This window comes from Chiloscyllium plagiosum, unplaced genomic scaffold, assembly GCF_037043375.1.
Source record: "Chiloscyllium plagiosum isolate Xiang-an unplaced genomic scaffold, Cpla_swu_hap1 HiC_scaffold_35, whole genome shotgun sequence".
NCBI lineage: Eukaryota > Metazoa > Chordata > Chondrichthyes > Orectolobiformes > Hemiscylliidae > Chiloscyllium > Chiloscyllium plagiosum.
The window spans coordinates 23,460,099-23,481,620 of record NW_028270173.1 but is presented as its reverse complement, the minus strand read 5'-3'; the positions used below and the strand labels follow the sequence as shown (position 1 = coordinate 23,481,620).

Here is a 21,522-nt window from a genome sequence, read left to right as displayed (position 1 = left end):
TCTTTATTGTACTTCCCCCTTACTAGCAATCATGTAGAAATATAGCGACCTGGGGAAGGCCTTACAAAATGTTCTCCATCATCTGCTGCAAGATTGCACAGGCCAATGACTCCCCAAATGGCAGTCTCGTAGATTGGTACAAACCCTTATGGATAGTAATGATAGCATACTTCTGGGAATCCTCAGCTAACCGCAGTTGCAAGTACGCATGGCTCATGCCCAACTTCATGAAGGACAGCACCCTGCCAGCTTCATGTATAAATCCTCTCTGCGACAGAATGGGTATTTATGCAGCTGCGAAAAATGGTTTACTATTTGTTTAAAATCCCCACAAAGGCAATCTGACCTGTTGGGCTTCACAATCTGTACAACCAGTGCTGCCTATTTTGCAAACTGGACTGGTTTGATGATTCCTTTGCTTTCCAGCCTTCTGATTTCTGCCTCTACTTTTGCACACAAGGCAAATGGCACTGGGAAGGTCTTGTAGGATCATGGAATTTCTTCCTGGTCAACAATGCAAGGTGTCCTTTGCTCCTTTGATCGTCCTGAAAAACTTCCGGGTATTTAATTAGGATATCACTCAGGCAACCATTTTCTCATCGAAAGATGTTGAGCCAATCAAGGTGAATCTTTCACTCTCTCAAGCTTGGGCCCGAGCTTTTACTATAATCAGTGGTAACTGAACGAGCTGCTTTTCACAAGAGACTGGAACCAAAGTTGTTCCCTTAATCTGTAAAGGTTTCCCAGTATAGGTTCTCAGTCTAACTAAGGTCTTATGCAAACTCAAGGGTTGGAGTCCAGAGCGAATTTTGTTAAAGACCGGTTCTGCAATCACTGAAATGGCTCCACTGCTATCGATTTCCATTAGAACTGGGTGACCATTTAACCAGACGTTTATCTTGATTGGTTCTGATTTGGATGTTGCTAAGCAGTTTAACTGTTCCAAACCAGAAGTAGGTGGGCTCTCTGGGATGTGCCCTCTCCTGGATACCGGCCTATGAGTTCCCTTACTCAATTCAAGCGTCGTGGGACTCTTTTGCTGGCTTGAGTCCGCATACTGGCAGCAACTTCAATGGCTTGCAGGACGGGATTCTGAGGAAACTTTTAATAATTTGGCTGAGGCTGTGGGCTGACCAAGAGTTCCTCTGTTCAGGATATGTCTTGAGTGATGCTATGCTATTGCCTTTACTCAAGTGGTATCCCCCAAGCTTAGTCGGCTTGGTGAGGGTGTCCATTTCCAACAGAATACCCTGCAAGCCATAAGCTCCACTTGTCTCATTTTCCAATATAGTCCAGTTGTGCTTCAGCTAGTTGGCATTTTTGCATGGTTATGTCATTAATCCCACATATCAAATGGTCTCTCAGCATCTCATTAAGGGTTAAACCAAAGTCATATGCCTCTGCCAGTCGTCTTAACCTCGTCAAAAATCCTAACACAGATTCCCTTGTTTCTCAAATTGTTGAGTAAAACTAATAGAATTAGAGGAAGTTTGGGGTCAGAATATTCCTTAACTAAATCCCTTAGCTCTTGAAAGGTTTTAGTATCTTGTGCCTCAGGGAATGTCAGGCTCCTAATAGCCGAGAAAGCTGTGGATCCATAAGTAGTCAGGAGAATCATCTGTTGTTTTTCATCTGCCCCAATGTCATTCCCCTGGAGAATACATTGCATTCTTGTCCATGGTTTCTTTGATGGTAGCCTCAAACAAGTCAAACTTCCCAAATAATGGCATGATGCCAGAAATGTTTACTGCAACTCAAAGACGACTGATGTGAGTGAATTTCTTCAGGGCCATGCTTTCCTCTCGTTGCCACTGAAATAGGTCCACAGAGGCTGGTATCCCATCACCAAGTCAGCTTTTATTTCCACGTGGAGAGTCCTTGACACTGATCCAGTTTCCTCAGAGCCAGCTCTCAGAGGGAATAAGATGTCTGACACTTCCGTTCTTATCTGTTAGCCATGCATCCCTGATTCTACCAGGTCAACAGCCCCAATCAGGGAACTCATACTCTGTGAGGTCCACCCGGCTGACTTAATCACAATCAGTACACCTTTTACAGAGTCAGGACATCCCGACACCTTTGCAGCTGAGGTAGCATCAACGAGGAATGGTTGCCGTAGTTGTGTGGGGAAATGCTGAAGCTAATTTGTGCACAGGGGGACATGTATTGTGACATTGGCCAGGCAACAAGCAGTGTTCATTGAATAGGAGCAGGAGTCAGCCATTCAGTCCTTCAAGCCTGCTCACCAGTCGACATAATCAGGGTTCATTATCCAATTCAGTCCCCTGTTGCCGTTTTCTCCCTACACGCTTTGATCCCTTTAACCCTCAGAACTATATCTAACCATCGCCAGGGCAGGACTTTGGTTTAATGTCTCACCTGAAAGTCAGCACCTGGCACTCCCTTAGCAATCCTCTGAAGTGTCAGCCTAGATTACATTCTCAAATTCATTGTTGTAGCTTAATCGACAAATGGCGAACTGAGGGATGTGGGGGTCACCCACTGAGCAACCATAAACAGCAACTCCAGAATGCTCCCATTCAGAGTCCAGATCCATCCTCCAGATGCTCAGAGCCTAAGTGCTGTGCATAAGTAATGAGCTATTGGTCACACACCCAGGAACCAAATTCAACTTATGTCGGTGGGTGAATGATGGGTGTCAGTGACCCCACTGTCTTAATCCAAAAGGAAACTCAGATAAGGTGACTGGCTTTCAATTATTTATCTACCTGACTATAAAGCCATATTTGTCCCCACATGTTCATAAAATTGCACTGTGTCCTGTCCCTGGACTTCCCAATATACATTCTGCCCTTGTGCATGATAGTTCCATTATCTAGCGCCAATCTTTTCGCCTCTCCCAATTTTCCTGCTCATCATTTCTAGACAAGTAATTATTCGACAACTTCTTTAATGTCCCAATTGAACCTGCCTCTACCATATTTCCAGGCAGTACATTGCATGTGCCTGCAGGGGTTTCCTCCCAAGGATATGCATGTTAGGTTCATTTGTCATGATAAATTACTCTGTAGTGTCCAGGGTTGTGCAGGTTAGGTGGGTTAGCCATGGGAAATGTCAGGGGGTGGGGGTAGCTGGCTGTGGGTGGAATTCTCTTGGAGGGTCAGTGTGACTCAATGAGGCGAATGACCTGCTTCCACACAATAAGGATTCTAAGATTCTGTGAGGATGGCCAGATTGCAGATGGTAGGGAGAGGGGATCAATTCAGACTAGCCTGCTTCATTGTAAGAACCTGATTATTGAGGAAAAAGCTTCAGCTTATGTGATGGCAACACAGAGGTAATAGTCCTGGGCTAATCACTCAGAGGAGCAGATTGATGCCTGAGGGAAACCTCTGTTCAAATCCCAACATGGCAACCAGGGGTGTTTAAATTCGTAAATTTAAAAACAATTGGGGAATAAGAAGATTCCAATCTGGTTAATATTAGTTGTGAAGCTACTGGATAGTTTTTAAAAAATCATCTTGTTCACTAAAATCACAGAAAGGGCTAGAGAAACTCAATAACTCTTGCAGCCTATGGGGAGTGAAACACAGTCCATGGAGAGAGGAAAACACAGTCTATGGGGAGAGAAACACAGCCTGTGGGGAGAGAAGCACAGTCTGTGGGGAGAGAAACACAGCCTGTGGGGAAGAAACACGGTCTGTGGGGAGAGAAACACAGCCTGTGAGGAGAAAAACACAGTCTGTAGAGACATAAACACAGTCCGCAGGGAGAAAAACACTGTCTGCGGGGACAGAAACACAATCAGTGGGGAGAGAAACACAGTCTGTGGGGACAGAAACACAATCAGTGGGGAGAGAAACACAGTCTGTGGGGACATAAACACAGTCTGTGGGGACAGAAACACAGTCTGGGGCGAGAAACACAGTCTGTGGGGTGAGAAACACAGTCTATGGGGAGAGAAACACAGTCTGTGGGGTGAGAGACACTGTCTGTGGGGAGAGAAACACAGTCTGGGGTGAGAAACACAGTCTGTGAGAAGAGAAACACAGTCTGTGGGGACAGAAACAGCCTATGGGGAGAGAAACACAGTTTGTGGGGACAGAAACAGCCTGTGGGGAGAGAAACACAGTCTGTGGGGAGAGAAACACAGCCTGTGGGGAGAGAAACACAATCTGTGGGGAGAGAAACACAGTCTGTGGGGACAGAAACACAGCCTGTGGGGAGAGAAACACAGTCTGTGGAGAGAGAAACAGTCTGTGGGGAGAGAAACACAGCCTGTGGGGAGAGAAACACAGCCTGTGGGGAGAGAAACACAGTCTGTGGGGAGAAACACAGTCTGTGGGGACAGAAACAGCCTGTGGGGAGAGAAACACAGTTGTGGGGAGAGAAACACAGCCTGTGGGGACAGAAACACAGTCTGTGGGGAGAGAAACACAGCCTGTGGGGAGAGAAACACAGTCTGTGGAGAGAGAAACACAGTCTGTGGGGACAGAAACACAGCCTGTGGGGACAGAAACACAGCCTGTGGGGACAGAAACAGCCTGTGGGGAGAGAAACACAGTCTGTGGGGAGAGCAACACAGCCTGTGGGGACAGAAACACAGCCTGTGGGGACAGAAACACAGTCTGTGGGGAGAGAAACAGCCTGTGGGGAGAGAAACACAGCCTGTGGGGACAGAAACAGCCTGTGGGGAGAGAAACAAAGTCTGTGGGGAGAGAAACACAGCCTGTGGGGACAGAAACACAGCCTGTGGGGAGAGAAACAGCCTGTGGGGAGAGAAACACAGCCTGTGGGGACAGAAACACAGCCTGTGGGGAGAGAAACACAGCCTGTGGGGAGAGAAACACAGCCTGTGGGGACAGAAACAGCCTGTGGGGAGAGAAACACAGCCTGTGGGGACAGAAACACAGTCTGTGGAGAGAGAAACACAGTCTGTGGGGACAGAAACACAGCCTGTGGGGAGAGAAACACAGTCTGTGGAGAGAGAAACACAGTCTGTGGGGACAGAAACACAGCCTGTGGGGACAGAAACAGCCTGTGGGGAGAGAAACACAGTCTGTGGGGAGAGCAACACAGCCTGTGGGGACAGAAACACAGCCTGTGGGGAGAGAAACAGCCTGTGGGGAGAGAAACACAGCCTGTGGGGACAGAAACAGCCTGTGGGGAGAGAAACACAGCCTGTGGGGACAGAAACACAGTCTGGGGCGAGAAACACAGTCTGTGGGGTGAGAAACACAGTCTATGGGGAGAGAAACACAGTCTGTGGGGTGAGAGACACTGTCTGTGGGGAGAGAAACACAGTCTGGGGTGAGAAACACAGTCTGTGAGAAGAGAAACACAGTCTGTGGGGACAGAAACAGCCTATGGGGAGAGAAACACAGTTTGTGGGGACAGAAACAGCCTGTGGGGAGAGAAACACAGTCTGTGGGGAGAGAAACACAGCCTGTGGGGAGAGAAACACAATCTGTGGGGAGAGAAACACAGTCTGTGGGGACAGAAACACAGCCTGTGGGGAGAGAAACACAGTCTGTGGAGAGAGAAACAGTCTGTGGGGAGAGAAACACAGTCTGTGGGGAGAGAAACACAGCCTGTGGGGAGAGAAACACAGTCTGTGGGGAGAAACACAGTCTGTGGGGACAGAAACAGCCTGTGGGGAGAGAAACACAGTTGTGGGGAGAGAAACACAGCCTGTGGGGACAGAAACACAGTCTGTGGGGAGAGAAACACAGCCTGTGGGGAGAGAAACACAGTCTGTGGAGAGAGAAACACAGTCTGTGGGGAGAGAAACACAGCCTGTGGGGACAGAAACACAGCCTGTGGGGACAGAAACAGCCTGTGGGGAGAGAAACACAGTCTGTGGGGAGAGCAACACAGCCTGTGGGGACAGAAACACAGCCTGTGGGGACAGAAACACAGTCTGTGGGGAGAGAAACAGCCTGTGGGGAGAGAAACACAGCCTGTGGGGACAGAAACAGCCTGTGGGGAGAGAAACAAAGTCTGTGGGGAGAGAAACACAGCCTGTGGGGACAGAAACACAGCCTGTGGGGAGAGAAACAGCCTGTGGGGAGAGAAACACAGCCTGTGGGGAGAGAAACACAGCCTGTGGGGAGAGAAACACAGCCTGTGGGGACAGAAACAGCCTGTGGGGAGAGAAACACAGCCTGTGGGGACAGAAACACAGTCTGTGGAGAGAGAAACACAGTCTGTGGGGACAGAAACACAGCCTGTGGGGAGAGAAACACAGTCTGTGGAGAGAGAAACACAGTCTGTGGGGACAGAAACACAGCCTGTGGGGACAGAAACCGCCTGTGGGGAGAGAAACACAGTCTGTGGGGAGAGCAACACAGCCTGTGGGGACAGAAACACAGCCTGTGGGGAGAGAAACAGCCTGTGGGGAGAGAAACACAGCCTGTGGGGACAGAAACAGCCTGTGGGGAGAGAAACACAGCCTGTGGGGAGAGAAACACAGCCTGTGGGGACAGAAACACAGCCTGTGGGGAGAGAAACAGCCTGTGGGGAGAGAAACACAGCCTGTGGGGACAGAAACACAGCCTGTGGGGAGAGAAACACAGCCTGTGGGGACAGAAACAGCCTGTGGGGAGAGAAACACAGCCTGTGGGGACAGAAACACAGTCTGTGGAGAGAGAAACACAGCCTGTGGGGACAGAAACAGCCTGTGGGGAGAGAAACACAGTCTGTGGGGAGAGCAACACAGCCTGTGGGGACAGAAACACAGCCTGTGGGGACAGAAACACAGCCTGTGGGGAGAGAAACAGCCTGTGGGGAGAGAAACACAGCCTGTGGGGAGAGAAACAGCCTGTGGGGAGAGAAACACAGTCTGTGGGGAGAGAAACACAGTCTGTGGGGAGAGAAACACAGCCTGTGGGGACAGAAACACAGCCTGTGGGGAGAGAAACAGCCTGTGGGGAGAGAAACACAGCCTGTGGGGAGAGAAACACAGTCTGTGGGGAGAGAAACACAGCCTGTGGGGAGAGAAACACAGTCTGTGGGGACAGAAACAGCCTGTGGGGAGAGAAACACAGCCTGTGGGGACAGAAACACAGTCTGTGGGGAGAGAAACACAGCATGTGGGGACAGAAACACAGCCTGTGGGGAGAGAAACACAGTCTGTGAGGAGAGAAACACAGCCTGTGGGGAGAGAAACACAGCCTGTGGGGACAGAAACACAGTCTGTGGGGAGAGAAACACAGCCTGTGGGGACAGAAACACAGCCTGTGGGGAGAGAAACACAGTCTGTGGGGAGAGAAACACAGCCTGTGGGGAGAGAAACACAGCCTGTGGGGACAGAAACACAGTCTGTGGGGAGAGAAACACAGCCTGTGGGGACAGAAACACAGCCTGTGGGGAGAGAAACACAGTCTGTGGGGAGAGAAACAGTCTGTGGGGAGAGAAACACAGCCTGTGGGGACAGAAACACAGCCTGTGGGAACAGAAACAGCCTGTGGGGAGAGAAACAGCCTGTGGGGACAGAAACACAGCCTGTGGGGACAGAAACACAGTCTGTGGGGACAGAAACAGCCTGTGGGGACAGAAACACAGCCTGTGGGGACAGAAACACAGCCTGTGGGGAGTGAAACAGCCTGTGGGGAGAGAAACACAGTTGAGGTTGAGTCCAGTATGGCTTTTCTTCAGAACCAGACTCAAAATGTGAACTGTTTCTCTCTCTGTCATGCTGCCAGATCTGCTGAGCTTCTCTGGCCATTTCTATGTGTATGTTTCAGATTTCCAGTATCACAGCATTCTACCTTTAACCTGCTTGACTTTAGGAAAGGAAATGTACTACCCTTACTGGGTCTGGTCTAATTCCAGATTAATGGAATTTTAACATTACCAGCTGTAGTGGTGGGGTCTGAACCCATGTTCTAGAGTGTAAAGGCTCGCCCTTGACCAAGGACATTATCACTAGGCTTTCATCTCCTCCCCTAGCTCACAGCTGCTGGCGCTCTTGTGCTGCCATTGCTGGAGGTTTGGAAGCAAAAAGCGAGAGAGTTGGGACTTTTGTACAGCAGCTCAGGGCAGCAGTCTTACCTTTTTCACACCTGTAGTGCTGCTGCTGCTATGATGGACAAATATTGGCTGATCATCAAGTAGGTTCAGTGAAAACAGGACACTGAGGAACATGACACAGCCTTTGGAATGGGAATGTCACTGTTCACTGGCTCATAGCAGCACATCTGGACAACCAGAGCCTTGTTGGTATCATGTGTTGCTGGAAAAGCGCAGCAGGTCAGGCAGCATCCAAGGAGCAGGAGAATCGATGTTTCAGGCATGAGCCCTTCTTCAGGAATCATGCCCGAAACGTCGATTCTCCTGCTCCTTGGATGCTGCCTGACCTGCTGCGCTTTTCTAGCAACACATTTTCAGCTCTGATCTCCAGCATCTGCAGTCCTCACTTTCTCCTTGTTGGTATCATATCAGTTATCATGCGATGCTGTGTTTACAGCTGGTTCAAATGAATGATACTTAATTTAAGAAAAGTCCAAAATGGGGCATAAAAGCTGCATTACACAGATCCCATTGGATCGGTTATGTTAAAATAGCATCCCTCTACATGTTTCTATAATTTGTACGTGTCTATAATTGTGTGTCTGAATTGCTGCATTGATGTGATTTCCCCTTGTGGGAGAGGCTAGGACCAAAGGTTGAATAAGAAGTTCCACATTTAAAACAGAGATGAAAAGGAATTTCTTCTCTGGGAGGATAATGAATCTGTAGAATTCTTTACCATAGAGGACTATTGTGGGTGGAATAAAAGCAAATTACTGCTGGAATCTGAAACCAAAAGAGAAAATGCTGGGAAATCTCAGCAGGTCTGGCAGCATCTTATTGTGGGGTGGGTTGTTCAAATATATTGAAGACTGAAGTAGACCGTATTTTAATCTGTGTGGGAATCAAGGATTATAGGGAAAGGAAGAAAAGTGGATTTGAGAATGATCAGATCAGACATGGTCCCACTGAATGGTGAAGCAGACTTGACGAGGTGAATCGCCTGATTCTGCTCCTATGTCTTGTGGTCTTCTGTGTGCTTGTGCAACCTGCAGTAGGTCAGTGCATTTGTGCATGTTTGTATTCCTGTATCTGAATGCTCCTGTGTATCCCTGTGTGCCTCTGCATTCCTGTTCATTTGATTGTCTGTATACTTGCGAAGTGTTTTATGTTTCTTTGTCTGTGTGATCCAATCTATTACCGTGTCTGCAAATTTCTGCATGTGTAAGAGATTGCATGTGTGAGAGTGTGTGAAAGTCTGATTGTTTGAGAATGAGTGTGATAGTGAATATGTGCATGTATTTAGGAAAGTGTGTACATGTGAGAATTTGTGTGCACTCATGCCCATGTTAAGAAGTGTGCATGTGAGAGTGTGAGTTTGAGAAAGTGTGTGTTTTTGTGCATGACTTAAAGACGTTGTGAGAATGAGTGAATTTGTGTCTCTGCATATGAGAACATGTGTGAGTATGTATGAATGCAAAGGAGAGGATGTGTGCATGTGTGCTTGTGACTATGTGTGTGTGCATGCATGAGTGTGAGTGTATGTGTCTGTGTCCATGGAAGAATGTGTGTGTGCATGTGGGACTGTGTGTGTGTGTTTTGGGCTGAGTGTAGGGGTGTGTGGCAATGTGTGAGTATGCATGTCTGTACATGTAAGAGCGGAAGGATGTGTTTGCATGTGTAAGAGAGACAGAGTGTATGTGTTTATGCATGTGAGACTGTGTGTGTAAGTGTGTGTGTGTGGATGTGCACATCTGTCAGTGTGTGTGTAAGTGTGCGTATTATGTGCATGTCTGCATTCTTGTACAAGGTGTTGTGAATCTACACGAAGGACTGGTTGGTACTGAATTCTCCCATCTTGCTTAAACCACAACAGCCTGTGCAAGAATTCATTGAATAATTAGGTGTAATTATCCTGCACTCGAGTTGGTGGCAGGTTGGATTCTGGAGGCGGCTCACTGCAAGACAGATAGAGAGAGATTCCTTCCAAATAACTGCCATTAGGTTCCTTTTAATTCCAACCTGCAGCTAAAACACCTCTCAACAACAGCACCCCCTCAGTTACTGCCTCCCTCCATTACAGCCCCCTCCTCAGTTACTACCACCCCCTTAGTTGTTGCCCCCTCCTCAGTTACAACTGCCCCATCGTCAGCTACAACATCCTTCTCCGTTACAGCCCCCTCCTCAGTTACAGCCTTGTTCTCATTTCTAGCTGGATCAATCTGTCGGTTAGAATTCTATTCCAGGAATTTGAGGAACAGTGCAGTAATGTGTCTTGCCTCATCGAGGTGTGTGCTCCCCAAGTCAGAGTGTTTCTAAATGGGCCTGTATGTGAAAGTCTGTTTTTCTCTCTCTGATTGTGTCTGCGAATTTTTTTGGTATGTGCACTTGTGTCGGTTTATCTGGGCTTGCCTCCACGTGTGTCACTGCGCTTGCATCTATGGGAATGGACACCTGCAATGTGTGTCAACCTGCAACTGCACTTCTGGCATGGTTTCCTGCATGTGTCTATGATTGCTTGTGTCTGTCTCTGTGTCTGTGATTGTGTGTGTGTATGTTCTGTGTGTTTCTGTGTCTGTGTGTCTCTCTATGTTTGCATGTGCTCGTGTCTATATATGTGTGTGTTATTGTGTGTTTCTTTGTGATTCTGTGTACGTACATGTCTCCCTGTGTTCGTTGGGAAGAGTGAATGGTCTGGAATGTGCTGCCTGGAAATTTGATGGAGGCCGTCTCACTTGAAAGGGCATTGGACAATTATTTCAATAGAAGAAATGTGAAAGGGTATGGGAGAAATGGAAGAGACGGGCACAAACTGGAATGCTCATTCCAAGGTCTAGTGCATGGACTGAATGGTCTCCTTCTGCACCCTAACACACTCTGTGGTTTTGTCAAATCTCCTCTCAACCATCACTTTTATAGAACCCCAGCTTCTCCAATTTATCCATGCATCTGGCTTCCCTCATGCCTGGAACCATTCCACTAAAACCATTTTTTTGCATCTCCTCCATTGCCTCTCTCTCTGTCTCCCTCCCTCGGTCCCTTTCTTTGTCTCTCCCTCCCTCCCTGTCTGGCACCGGCTCCCTTTCTTTGCACTAGTTCTGTGGATCACGAGCAACACCACGGGTAACACACTTGTGAATTACTTATCCTTCACCAGTTTCCTTCCTGGGTTTGACATTTGCACATGATCCATCATGTTTCACACTTCATTCCATCTGTGATCATCCTGACAACCCGAAATCCTGCTTCATCTCTTTTGAAAAAGTGCAGAACTGCTGTAAATATGCACCATTAACATCTTTCACTCGTGTCGCATTCCATGTCTCCTCAACCTGGCTAGGGAGTGGAGGCAGGGAAAGGGGCATTTTGGGAAAGACAATGTCTGCAATTAATCTGAAATCTTATAGATGGTGGCAGAATGTGTTCAGGTTTTGTTGCTGAGCACCCAGCTTACATTGGAAGCATAGAAATCTTGAATCCTGGTGCTGCAGCTAATACTCACAGAAACATGAACACATTTATTCCTGGGGTTGGTAAAACGAATAGCTGCAGAGAGGACAGCCTTTTCTGTTAGATCCAGTCAGTTTTGTGGGCAGCTTTAAGCCGTGATCTGTGGCAGACCTGGTGCTGTCACCTCTCATTGGACAACCCTTTCCCTGAAAGAATGTTCACATGACCTCCACCTACTCTGACCCTCTCCTCACTCTCCCATCTTTGATCAGTTGGGTTGTCTTCCCATAAGGTGCCTCATCTCTCACTGAAAGACAACTGGACAATTCCTAATCCAATAACACCAAGTACCGGATGGGAAATACTTGGGAGGTCATGGCCTAGTGGTATTATTGCTAGACTATGAATCTGGACACCATCTGAGGACTCAGGTTCAAATCCATCCATGACAGTTACTTGAACTCAGTAAGGAAGCTGGAATTTAGAATCTAATGATGATCATGATACTGTTGGTGAGAAAAAACCCACTGGGTTCACCAAAAGTCCTCTAGGGAAGGAAGTATCTTGTCCTTACCTGGTCAAGACTACATGTGACTCAATGTAGTCACATGGTTGACTTTTAATTGGCCTCTGGGCGATTAGGGATGGACAATAAATGCTGACTCAGACAGCAACGCCCAGGTCTAGTAACTGAATGACTAAAGAGCTCCTGCATTGTTTCAACAAAGAAGTTATTCACAAAGCCAGTACAAAAATGTGCATGTTAGGTGGATTGGCCATGGTAAATTGTCTGCAGTGACTAGGTATGTGCAGGCTACCTGGGTTAGCTATGGGAAATGCAGGGTGACAGGGATAGGTGGTGGTCTGGGTGGCATGCTTTTCAGAGGGTCAGTGTGGACTCGATGGGCTGAAGGGCCTGCTTCCACTCTGTAGGATTCCATGATTCTATCATTCCATGTTATCGGTTTGCTGATATTGCTGTTGAGGAGGGAGTTCCAGGATTTTGACCCAGTGACAATTCTATGTCAGCAATAAAGTTCCAAGTCAGGATGGTTAATGATTTAAAGGGGAATTTGTATACTAAATGTGTTATGAAGATTCACAGTTGCACAAAATACCCCAGAGCAGTGATAATAAGAGACCGCTTGCACACAGAGTGTGGTGGTGCATTGGGTACAAAGCAGATGTATATAACACTGCATTCTGTAAATACACCTATTATCAAGAAAAAATTTAGAGCCTACTTTCACCAAATAGTTTCATACTAATTTAACAGATATTCCCAAATTTCTGCTGTCCTTGTTTTTCCACACAATAGTGGTATGAATCTCTCACCAATATTTACCCCTCAAATACCTCAATTTGGCTAATATAATTTCTGTGATCATCCTGAACAGAAACACAAACTACATTTCAAAGTTCTTTAGCCCGCAAACGCACTTTGAAACTTCTTGAGGTTGTGAAAAACTCCTTTTTCCTCACTGCTTCAAGCACAACGATATCATCGTTTGGAAATTTCAGATCTGGGGTCCAATCAAAACTTCTATGGATGCCTGGCTTTGATTCTCTTTTCATTAATAATCGAAAAATTTAACTCTTCTAGCTTTGGTAACCTTATTTTCCCGTTGGGGAGATGTAGGGATTGCATTCGCAATGGTCAGCCACAGGATGTAACAACAACTGTTTGCATTTGTGTGGCACCTTTAACACAGGGAAACATCCCAAGGTTCTTCACAGGACTGTTAGCAACCAATATTTGATAATGGAGTGACTTAAGGAGAAAATAGAGAAAGGGGCCAAAAACTTGTTGAAAGAGGTAGTTTTTAAGGGATACTATCTTGGGGGAAATTAGTCTACTGAGGAGGTGTCACAAGGAAATTCAGAGTCCAAGCCACAGAAGGGGTGGTCACCAGTGAGGGAGCAATAATCCTCAGGGACAGTTGAGATGTCAGGATTGGAAGAGCGCAGAGATCTCGGAGGACTGTCAAGTTAGAGTTTACGACAGAGTTCAGGAGGGGAGAGGCCGTAAGGAATTTTCAAAGAAAATCTTAAAGTTCAGGTTTGTCTCGGGACACTGAATTACACCAGCAAACACAGCAGGGATGAGTGAAAAGGACTCAATGTGAGTGAGGAGATGTACTGTAGAGTTTTGGATGTGGTGACCATAAAGGCACCTCTTCGATCTCAGCTGGAGTATTGTGTACAGTTGATGGCACCACATTATAAGGAAAATATAAACCCAATGGAGAAGTACAGAAGAAATTTACAGAGTGGTTCCAGAAATGAGAAATTTCACTTATGAAGATAGGTTGAAGAAGTTGGGACTATTCTCCGTGGAGAGAAGGAAAATCTGATAGAGATTTTCAAATTCATGAGCTGGCTGGACAGAGTAGATAGGGAGAAACTATTCACGCGTGTAACAGGAACAAGAACGAGAGGGCATAGATTTAAAGCAGCAAGGAACATAAGCTAGGGTGATGTGAGAATAAAACGTTTTCCCCCAGCGAGTAGTTAAGCATGGAATGTGCTACCTGCAAATATGGGGGAGGCACTTTCAATTGAGGCATTCAAGAGGGCATGAAACTATTCTTTGGATTTTTAAAAATGTGCAAGATTTTGGGGAAAGGGCACAAGACTGCCAATAGGTAATGGTGCTCGATGGAGGAGCTGGTGCAGGCATGATGGGCTGAAGGGTCTCCATTAAAGTCAACCTGGTAACACTTCCGTGATTCTGCGAGGTGAGGATGGGGTGAGGGCGAGGGGTGGGGGATTGGGAAGCTGGTCAGGAGAATACCTGAATGATTTGAACGTATCATCTCCATGATAAAACTCTACATGGGGCCTAAACTTTGGACAATTTTGGGGGAGGGATAGTGAGGAAGTGGACAAAATGATTTCATTTGTGAGGCCAAATTCAGGAGGCAGCTTTCCAAACCTAATATCCTCTTACTATCTCTCCCTGTTTTCCTGATTAACACGGCCCCAGTGAGTCTCTCTCCATTTATAATAATATCTGGCACTGATGTAGTGCCTTTAACATACCAGACATTTTCCAGGATGATTCACAAAGTGGTTATTGGGCCAAACTTAGGTCAATGCCACAGAGGAAGATATTGAAACAGGTGACCAAAAGCCTTGTTAAAGGAGCATCTCACAGGCGAAAAATGAGGCAGAGAGGTGGAGGGAAGGAATTCCAGAACTTGGGACCGAGGTATCTGAAAGCGCAGTCACAGACTGGAGTGATTAAATCAAGGATGCTTGAGAAGCCAGTATCGAAGGAGAGCAGCGAACTCAGAGGACTGTAGGGCTAGAGATCATTCAGACAGGGAGGAGGAGGTGAGACCAAAGAGGAATATGGAAAGCAAGGTGAGAAATATTAAATTTACACCATAATCCACTGCGGTTAGAATTTTACCTTGCTCCTGGTGCATTGCAGAATTAAAATCCCAGCAGTATTTCTAGCAGGCAGTCGATCAGCAATATTTAACTCACAGTCAGACCTTTCAAGTAGAAATTCTAATCCCCTCTATGCTGAACACAAATTTGAGTATCTGGACTTATTGAAACATGAATATTTAGCACTTCTGAGTAAATCACAGGGAGGACAGCTGACCACGACATCTGCATTAACACAGTCATCCAGGATAAAGTGCCCATTTGATTGACACTGCACTTCCCCCAGCTTGGCATTCACCCCCCTCCACTATCAGCACACGGTGGCAGCACCAAGCACTGATCCACAAGGTACACTGCAGCAACTCGCCAAAGCTCCTTGGACAGTACGCTTCAGAACAAATTTCCAATGAGGCACTGATACCGGGTGACAGCTTCAACCAAAACGTCTGAGTGATTGAGATTCAGGAGAGCCAGACAGGCGAGCACACGTGAAACATAGCTGAAACCAAGATGGGACCATACTTTGAGGATATAAAATGTAATTTCAGTCAGGTTGCAGGAGAAACAGGAATCACTCCACATCCAGAAGAACAATAGAATATCCCATTTGATTTTTGCTGCTGGGGGCATAGGTGAGGGTGAGGCAACATAGACAGACAATATCATGAGCCCCAAAGACATTCATCAGTCCCTGGCAAAGATTAACGTAACGTTCCTGGACTGTGCTATTGGGAAGCCGGATTAGCATATGGGGAAGCTGGTCAAGGGAATTACTTTGTATCATGAGGGCGTATTACAGGACCTGTGGAAAGGTAAACATGGCATTTAGCCAGCGCTGACCAGTGCTGACCATTCATCCCCCACCAACTCCCAGCTTCAAAGGTGTATGAGGCATGTAAGAGTGGTGTCCAGCTGCTCTGTCTTGAGTGTGGATGGATGCTAATTCCAGATTTCACTAACCAAGTCAATATGGTACAGAAGTTGCCGCTGATGTTGCCTGTTAAGGCAGTGTTGCCGTGTCAAGAACATCAAAGAGCAAACCCCACTCCCCCACCCATCCCACCACTACCACCCCACCCACCACCACCCCCCAGCTACCATCCCCTGATCTACGTTCCAGCACCTCTCAACCACCAAGGCAGACAGAGATTCACCTGTACTGGGAGGCCAGGAGAAGCAAGCATGAGAGAGAGAGAGAGAGCGGGGGGGGCAGCCGGCTGAGTGCTCCCAGGTGAACATCTTACCGTGATCAGCGTGCCTCCCTTCCACCGGAACGCTGACCGTCCGACGCAGCAGCTTAGTCCTTGAGGAAGGCTCGTGCCTTCGCTCCCGAAGCAGTAAAGGGTGAACCTGCAAACCAGACGGAAGGTCAGGAAAAGCAAACACAAATCAAACCATTGGTACATACAGCAGTTTCAAAGGGGCATATTATATAATACAGAATAAAACTTCCTGTGCACTGTCACCATCAAACATTCCAAGAGAGGGACAGCCTGGGGTTAGATAGAGAATAAAGCTTTATCCAGAATGTCCCCATTAAACACTCCCAGGATAGAGACAGTGTACGGTTATACTGTCTACAGAGGAAAGCTTTCTCTACACTGTCCCCATCAAATACTCCCAGGACAGGGACAGCACAGGGGGTTAGTGAAGCTCTCTCTGCTGGGGTATAAACAGTGAATAATTGAATGAACACAATCAATCTGTGAGGTCTAGCTATAAATTACCGTGACGATTGTTTCGATTTGCTTCTAACCAATTCATCAATCTCATTTATTATGGACACAGCGAGAGATGAATGGAAGGTCAATAATGACCAGATTGCTGAGAGATTCATGGCAGTCAGTGTGACAGTAAGGTATAGTGACAGCTGTGACAAGCTGTGGAATGGCTGCAGATTGTTGGATTTAATAAATGTCTCTCCCTATCTTTCACCCTTCTTCAATTCCTTGTGCTCCTCAAGTGATTGTGTCAGTTGTCTATCGGTGCAACCTCCTCCAAGTCTCTAACGCGCTGAGACTTCTGTGCTCCTCCTATTCCAGCATCTCAAGCCTCCCATTGCTCCCAATCGCCCCTCACCCAGTGGTAGCCACGGTTCAAAACCATGGAATTCTCTCTGTTAATCTTCCCACCTCTTTCTCTCTCTCTCTCTCTTTCTCTCTCTGTCTCCACTTCAAATTCACTCTTTTAAACTGGTTCCCTTGAGCACAGGGACACAGAAAATTGAAGCACGGGTAAGCCATTCGGCCCTTCAAGCCTGCTCCACCATTCAGTATGATCATGGCTGATCGTCCAACTCAGTCCCCTGTTCCCACTTTCTCCTCCATACCTCTTGATCCCCTTAGCCCTTAGAATATATCTAACTCCTTTGTGAAAACAATCAATGTTTTGGCCACAACTGATTTCTGTGGCAGAGAATTCCACAGGCTCCCCACCCTCTGAGTGGAGACATCTCAGTCTTCAGTGGCCTGCCAGAACTGAAAGAGAGTCATACCACTGTTTCTCTCTCCACAGATGCTGTGAGACCTACTCCGCATCTTAAGCCTGTGACCCCCCCCCCAACCAGGTTCTGGATTACCCAGTCATCGGGAACATCCTTCCTGCAAACTTTAGCTAAAGTACATCACTCAGTGTGACTCCGTATTAATTATTTTTCTGATTCCTGCCACTAGCTTTGATTGCTTGTTTTTTGTATGGGAAAGGAGCTATGTAGATGCAAGCTCTAGTTGATGATGGTGTCTGTGACCGAGCTTCAGTCAACACACCCTGTGGTGAAGGGAGAAACGGATTTGAAAATTGATCCAGGATTCTGTCACACGTCTGTTAAGACCCCCCCCCCCCCCCCCCCCCGAGTGCTGTTCCCCCTTTCTGTTTCTGAAATAAAAGCCATTCATTGACATTACGTCCTTCACAACCTCAGGATGTTCCAAGTGTTTTACGCCCATTTCTCGTTACATTTTTTAATATGTCGTAATGTAATTTCGTTTTAGGGTGGGGAAATAAGGGGCTGAATTGGGCACAGCAAGCTCCCACATGGATGATTGGATCACCTGTTTGTTCTTTAAAAGCATGTTGGAGGAGAGGGCTCTCAGTGTGTCTCAGTGCTGAGTGTGACCTAGGAAGCATACTAGGTGCACACCCTGGGCAAGAGTCATGGCAGCGACTGGTGGGGGGAAGAATTGGTAATAGACAGCAAGAATTCACATGGACCTGACAGGTGCCACTCCAGGAGAGACGAAGAAAGGCAGAAAGAGAAGAAGGAAGAGACCGAAAGAAAAGTAGGAATGTAAAGAGAAAGAGAGGAGGAAGGAGAGGGAGAAAAGGAGAAAGAGAAGGAGAAGGGGAAGGATAGTGGGAGCGAGATGGCGGAGAGAGGCAGAGAAAGGGAAAGAGAGAGTGACAGGTAGATAGAGAAAGAGAGAAAACAAAAGAAGGGGAGTGAGAAAGAAAAAGGTAGAGTGAGGAAGGGAAAACAGACAGCGAGAGAGGAAGAAAGAGAGAAAGTGTGTGTGCGTGTGTGAGAGAGAGACCGGGAGAGAGAAAGAGGGAGAGGAAAAAAATGGTAGAGTGAAAGAGAGACAGATAAATGGAGAGAAAGAGATGGAAAAAGACAGGGAGAAAGAGTGGGAGAAAATAATGAGGATTTGGTTTCCCAGGAGACTCCGTGGCAACACCATCTGATTGGCGGCTCCCTTTCCTCCCACTCTCGCCCACCACATGTGCTCAGAGCGCCACCCCGGTGACAAACTGGCAACTGCATGGCTCTTCTCATTAAGGACTGAGGTAAAGGGCCAGGGCTTCTGCAATCTGCATTTACACAGAGCCATGAGAGTACGGGTAAAGAAAAATCCCCATAGCATTACACAGAAACATTCTCAAACAAAATCTGACAATGAGCCTTCAGAGAAGAGGTGAATCTATGCAGTACCATTCAGGATCTTCCAATCTACTTCACAACCAGTTGGGCACTTTCTGAATTGCTGTCAGGTGCTGCAATACAAATCCACAAAGCCCCCTCCCTAAAACAACAAAAAAGACTTAGATTGAGTAGGGAATATTGGCCAGAACCTCCCTTCTGCAGGAGAAAATCCCTGGGGTCTTTCACGCTCAGCTGTGAGATGGGAGATAGAGCCTTGCAGTGTAAAGTCTCAACTGAACGTCAGCACTCCTGACAGTGGAGCACTCTCTCAGCATTGCATTAGGGTCCCCTGGAGGGAGGCTTGAACCCACAGGCTTCTGACTCAGCCACAAGCTAAGGCCAGATGTGGAGGAGATCAGAGATCTCCAAGGGTTTTGAAACAGAACAGGGCTGTTGGGTGATGGTAGTTGCAGAAGGAGAGGGCGTGAGATCAGTGATTAGAGGCTAGGATGAGGCCAATTAGAAGAAAAAAAGGAGAATGTTAAAGTCAAGACTGGATTGGCATCCAACGTAAATCACAAGGCAAAGGCAATGAGTGATGGATTGGGTGCAGGTTAAGACAAAAGCATGCACGTACTCTAATCACTGATTGCTTTAATGATGAAAAGATTTCATTTGGTGCGAGAGGCCTAACCACTTTCCCTTGCATCAAGCCCACCTCCTCACCATCTCAATTCCTACCCAACTGGGAAAGCATCGATCTGTGTCAATCAGATTGACCCAGGCCATGTCACCAAGCCGGCTAATGGAACCATCATCCCTTAGTCCAGAGGTTACCTTCTCCTCCAATATTTCTTCATGTCTCACTGTTATTAGAACCGAGCATTGTGCTGAATTATTTACCACAACCGAATCTCACCATCATTATCGAGAAAATGAGCATGTATTCCCACCCTCTGAGTGAAGACATTTCCCCTCATCTTAGTCCTCAGTGGCCTGCAGAACTGAAGGAGAGTCAACCCATTGTTTCCCTCTCCACAGATGCTGTGACACCTACTCCGCATCTGGATAGGAATAATGTGATCAAGGATAGTCAGCATGGTTTTGTGAAGGGCAGGTCATGCCTCACAAACCTTATTGAATTCTTTGAGAAGGTGACTAAGGAGGTAGATGAGGGTAAAGTGGTAGATGTGGTGTATATGGATTTTAGTAAGGCGTTTGATAAGGTTCCCCATGGTAGGCTACTGCAAAAAATACGGAGGTATGGCATTGAGGGTGAGTTGGAGGTTTGGATTAGGAATTGGCTGGCTGGAAGAAGACAGAGGGTAGTAGTTGATGGTAAAGGTTCATCTTGGAGTGCAGTTACTAGCGGTGTTCCGCAAGGATCTGTTTTGGGACCATTGCTGTTTGTCATTTTTATAAATAACCTGGAGGAGGGGCGAGAAGGTTGAGTGAGCAAGTTTGCGGATGATACGAAAGTCGGTGGAGTTGTTGACAATGGCAGGTTACAGCGGGATATAGATAAGTTGCAGAGCTGGGCAGAAAGGTGGCAAATGGAGTTCAAGGTAGGTAAGTGTGAGGTGATTCACTTTGGTAAGAGTAACAAAAAGATGGGGTACTGGGCTAATGGTCGGATACTTAGCAGAGGGATTTTGGTGTACATGTACACAGATCTCTGAAAGTTGCCACCCAGATAAATAATGCGGTAATTAGATTACTTACAGTGTGGAAACAGGCCCTTCGGCCCAACAAGTCCACACCGACCCGCCGAAGCGCAACCCACCCATTCCCCTACAACCCATTCCCCTACATTTACTCCTTTACCTAACACTACGGGCAATTTAGCATGGCCAATTCACCTGACCTGCACATCTTTGGATTGTGGGAGGAAACCGGAGGACCCGGAGGAAACCCACGCAGACACGGGGAGAACGTGCAAACTCCACACAGTCAGTCACCTGAGTCGGGAATTGAACCCGGGTCTCTGGCGCTGTGAGGCAGCAGTGCTAACCACTGTGCCACCGTGCCGCCCGAAGGCATATGGTGTACTGGCTTTTATTGGTAGAGGAATTGAGTTCCGGAGCCCTGAGGTCATGTTGCAGTTGTATAAGACTCTGGTGCGGCCGCATCTGGAGTATTGTGTGCAGTTTTGGTCGCCATACTATAGGAAGGATGTGGAGGCACTGGAACGGGTGCAGAGGAGGTTGACCAGGATGTTGCCTGGTATGGTAGGAAGATCGTATGAGGAAAGGCTGAGGCACTTGGGGCTGTTTTCATTGGAGAAAAGGAGGTTTAGGGGTGACTTGATAGTGGTGTACAAGATGATTAGGGGTTTAGATAGGGTTGACCGTGAGAACCTTTTTTCCACGTATGGAGTCAGCTATTACGAGGGGGCATAGCTTTAAATTAAGGGGTGGTAGGTATAGGACAGATGTTAGGGGTAGGTTCTTTACTCAGCGAGTCGTGAGTTCATGGAATGCCCTGCCAGTAGCAGTGGTGGACTCTCCCTCTTTATGGGAATTTAAACGGGCATTGGATAGGCATATGGAGGATAGTGGGCTAGTGTAGGTTAGGTGGGCTTGGATCGGCGCAACATCGAGGGCCAAAGGGTCTGTACTGCGCTGTATGTTTCTATGTTCTATATTCTATCTTAGCCTGTGACCCCCTCCCCGGTTCTGGATTCTCCTGCAAGCTTCAGCTAAATGACATCTGATCACTTTAAACATGGAAACAGAAATTAGGGGGAGGAGTAAGCCATTCAAGCCCTTTCAACCTGCTCCACCATTCAATATGATCGTGGCTGATCATCCAACTCAGTCCCCTGTTCCTGCTTTCTCTCCCATACC

General features: G+C 47.2%; 1 protein-coding gene across 16 annotated transcripts in view; it reads right to left on the bottom strand.

Moving 5' to 3' along the window:
• Positions 1-21,522, bottom strand: part of LOC122541389 (ras/Rap GTPase-activating protein SynGAP-like) — a 1,066,559-nt gene that overhangs the window by 701,107 nt on the left and 343,930 nt on the right. For all 16 annotated transcript variants that reach the window (XR_015753055.1, XR_015753056.1, XM_087979364.1 and 13 more), the window contains one exon: positions 16,062-16,167. Coding sequence is in view for 13 of the 16 variants with exons in the window: in XM_087979364.1 (XP_087835490.1) it covers positions 16,062-16,167 (106 nt within the window). In the remaining 3 variants the exon portion in view is untranslated. The remainder of the gene's footprint in view (positions 1-16,061; positions 16,168-21,522) is intronic.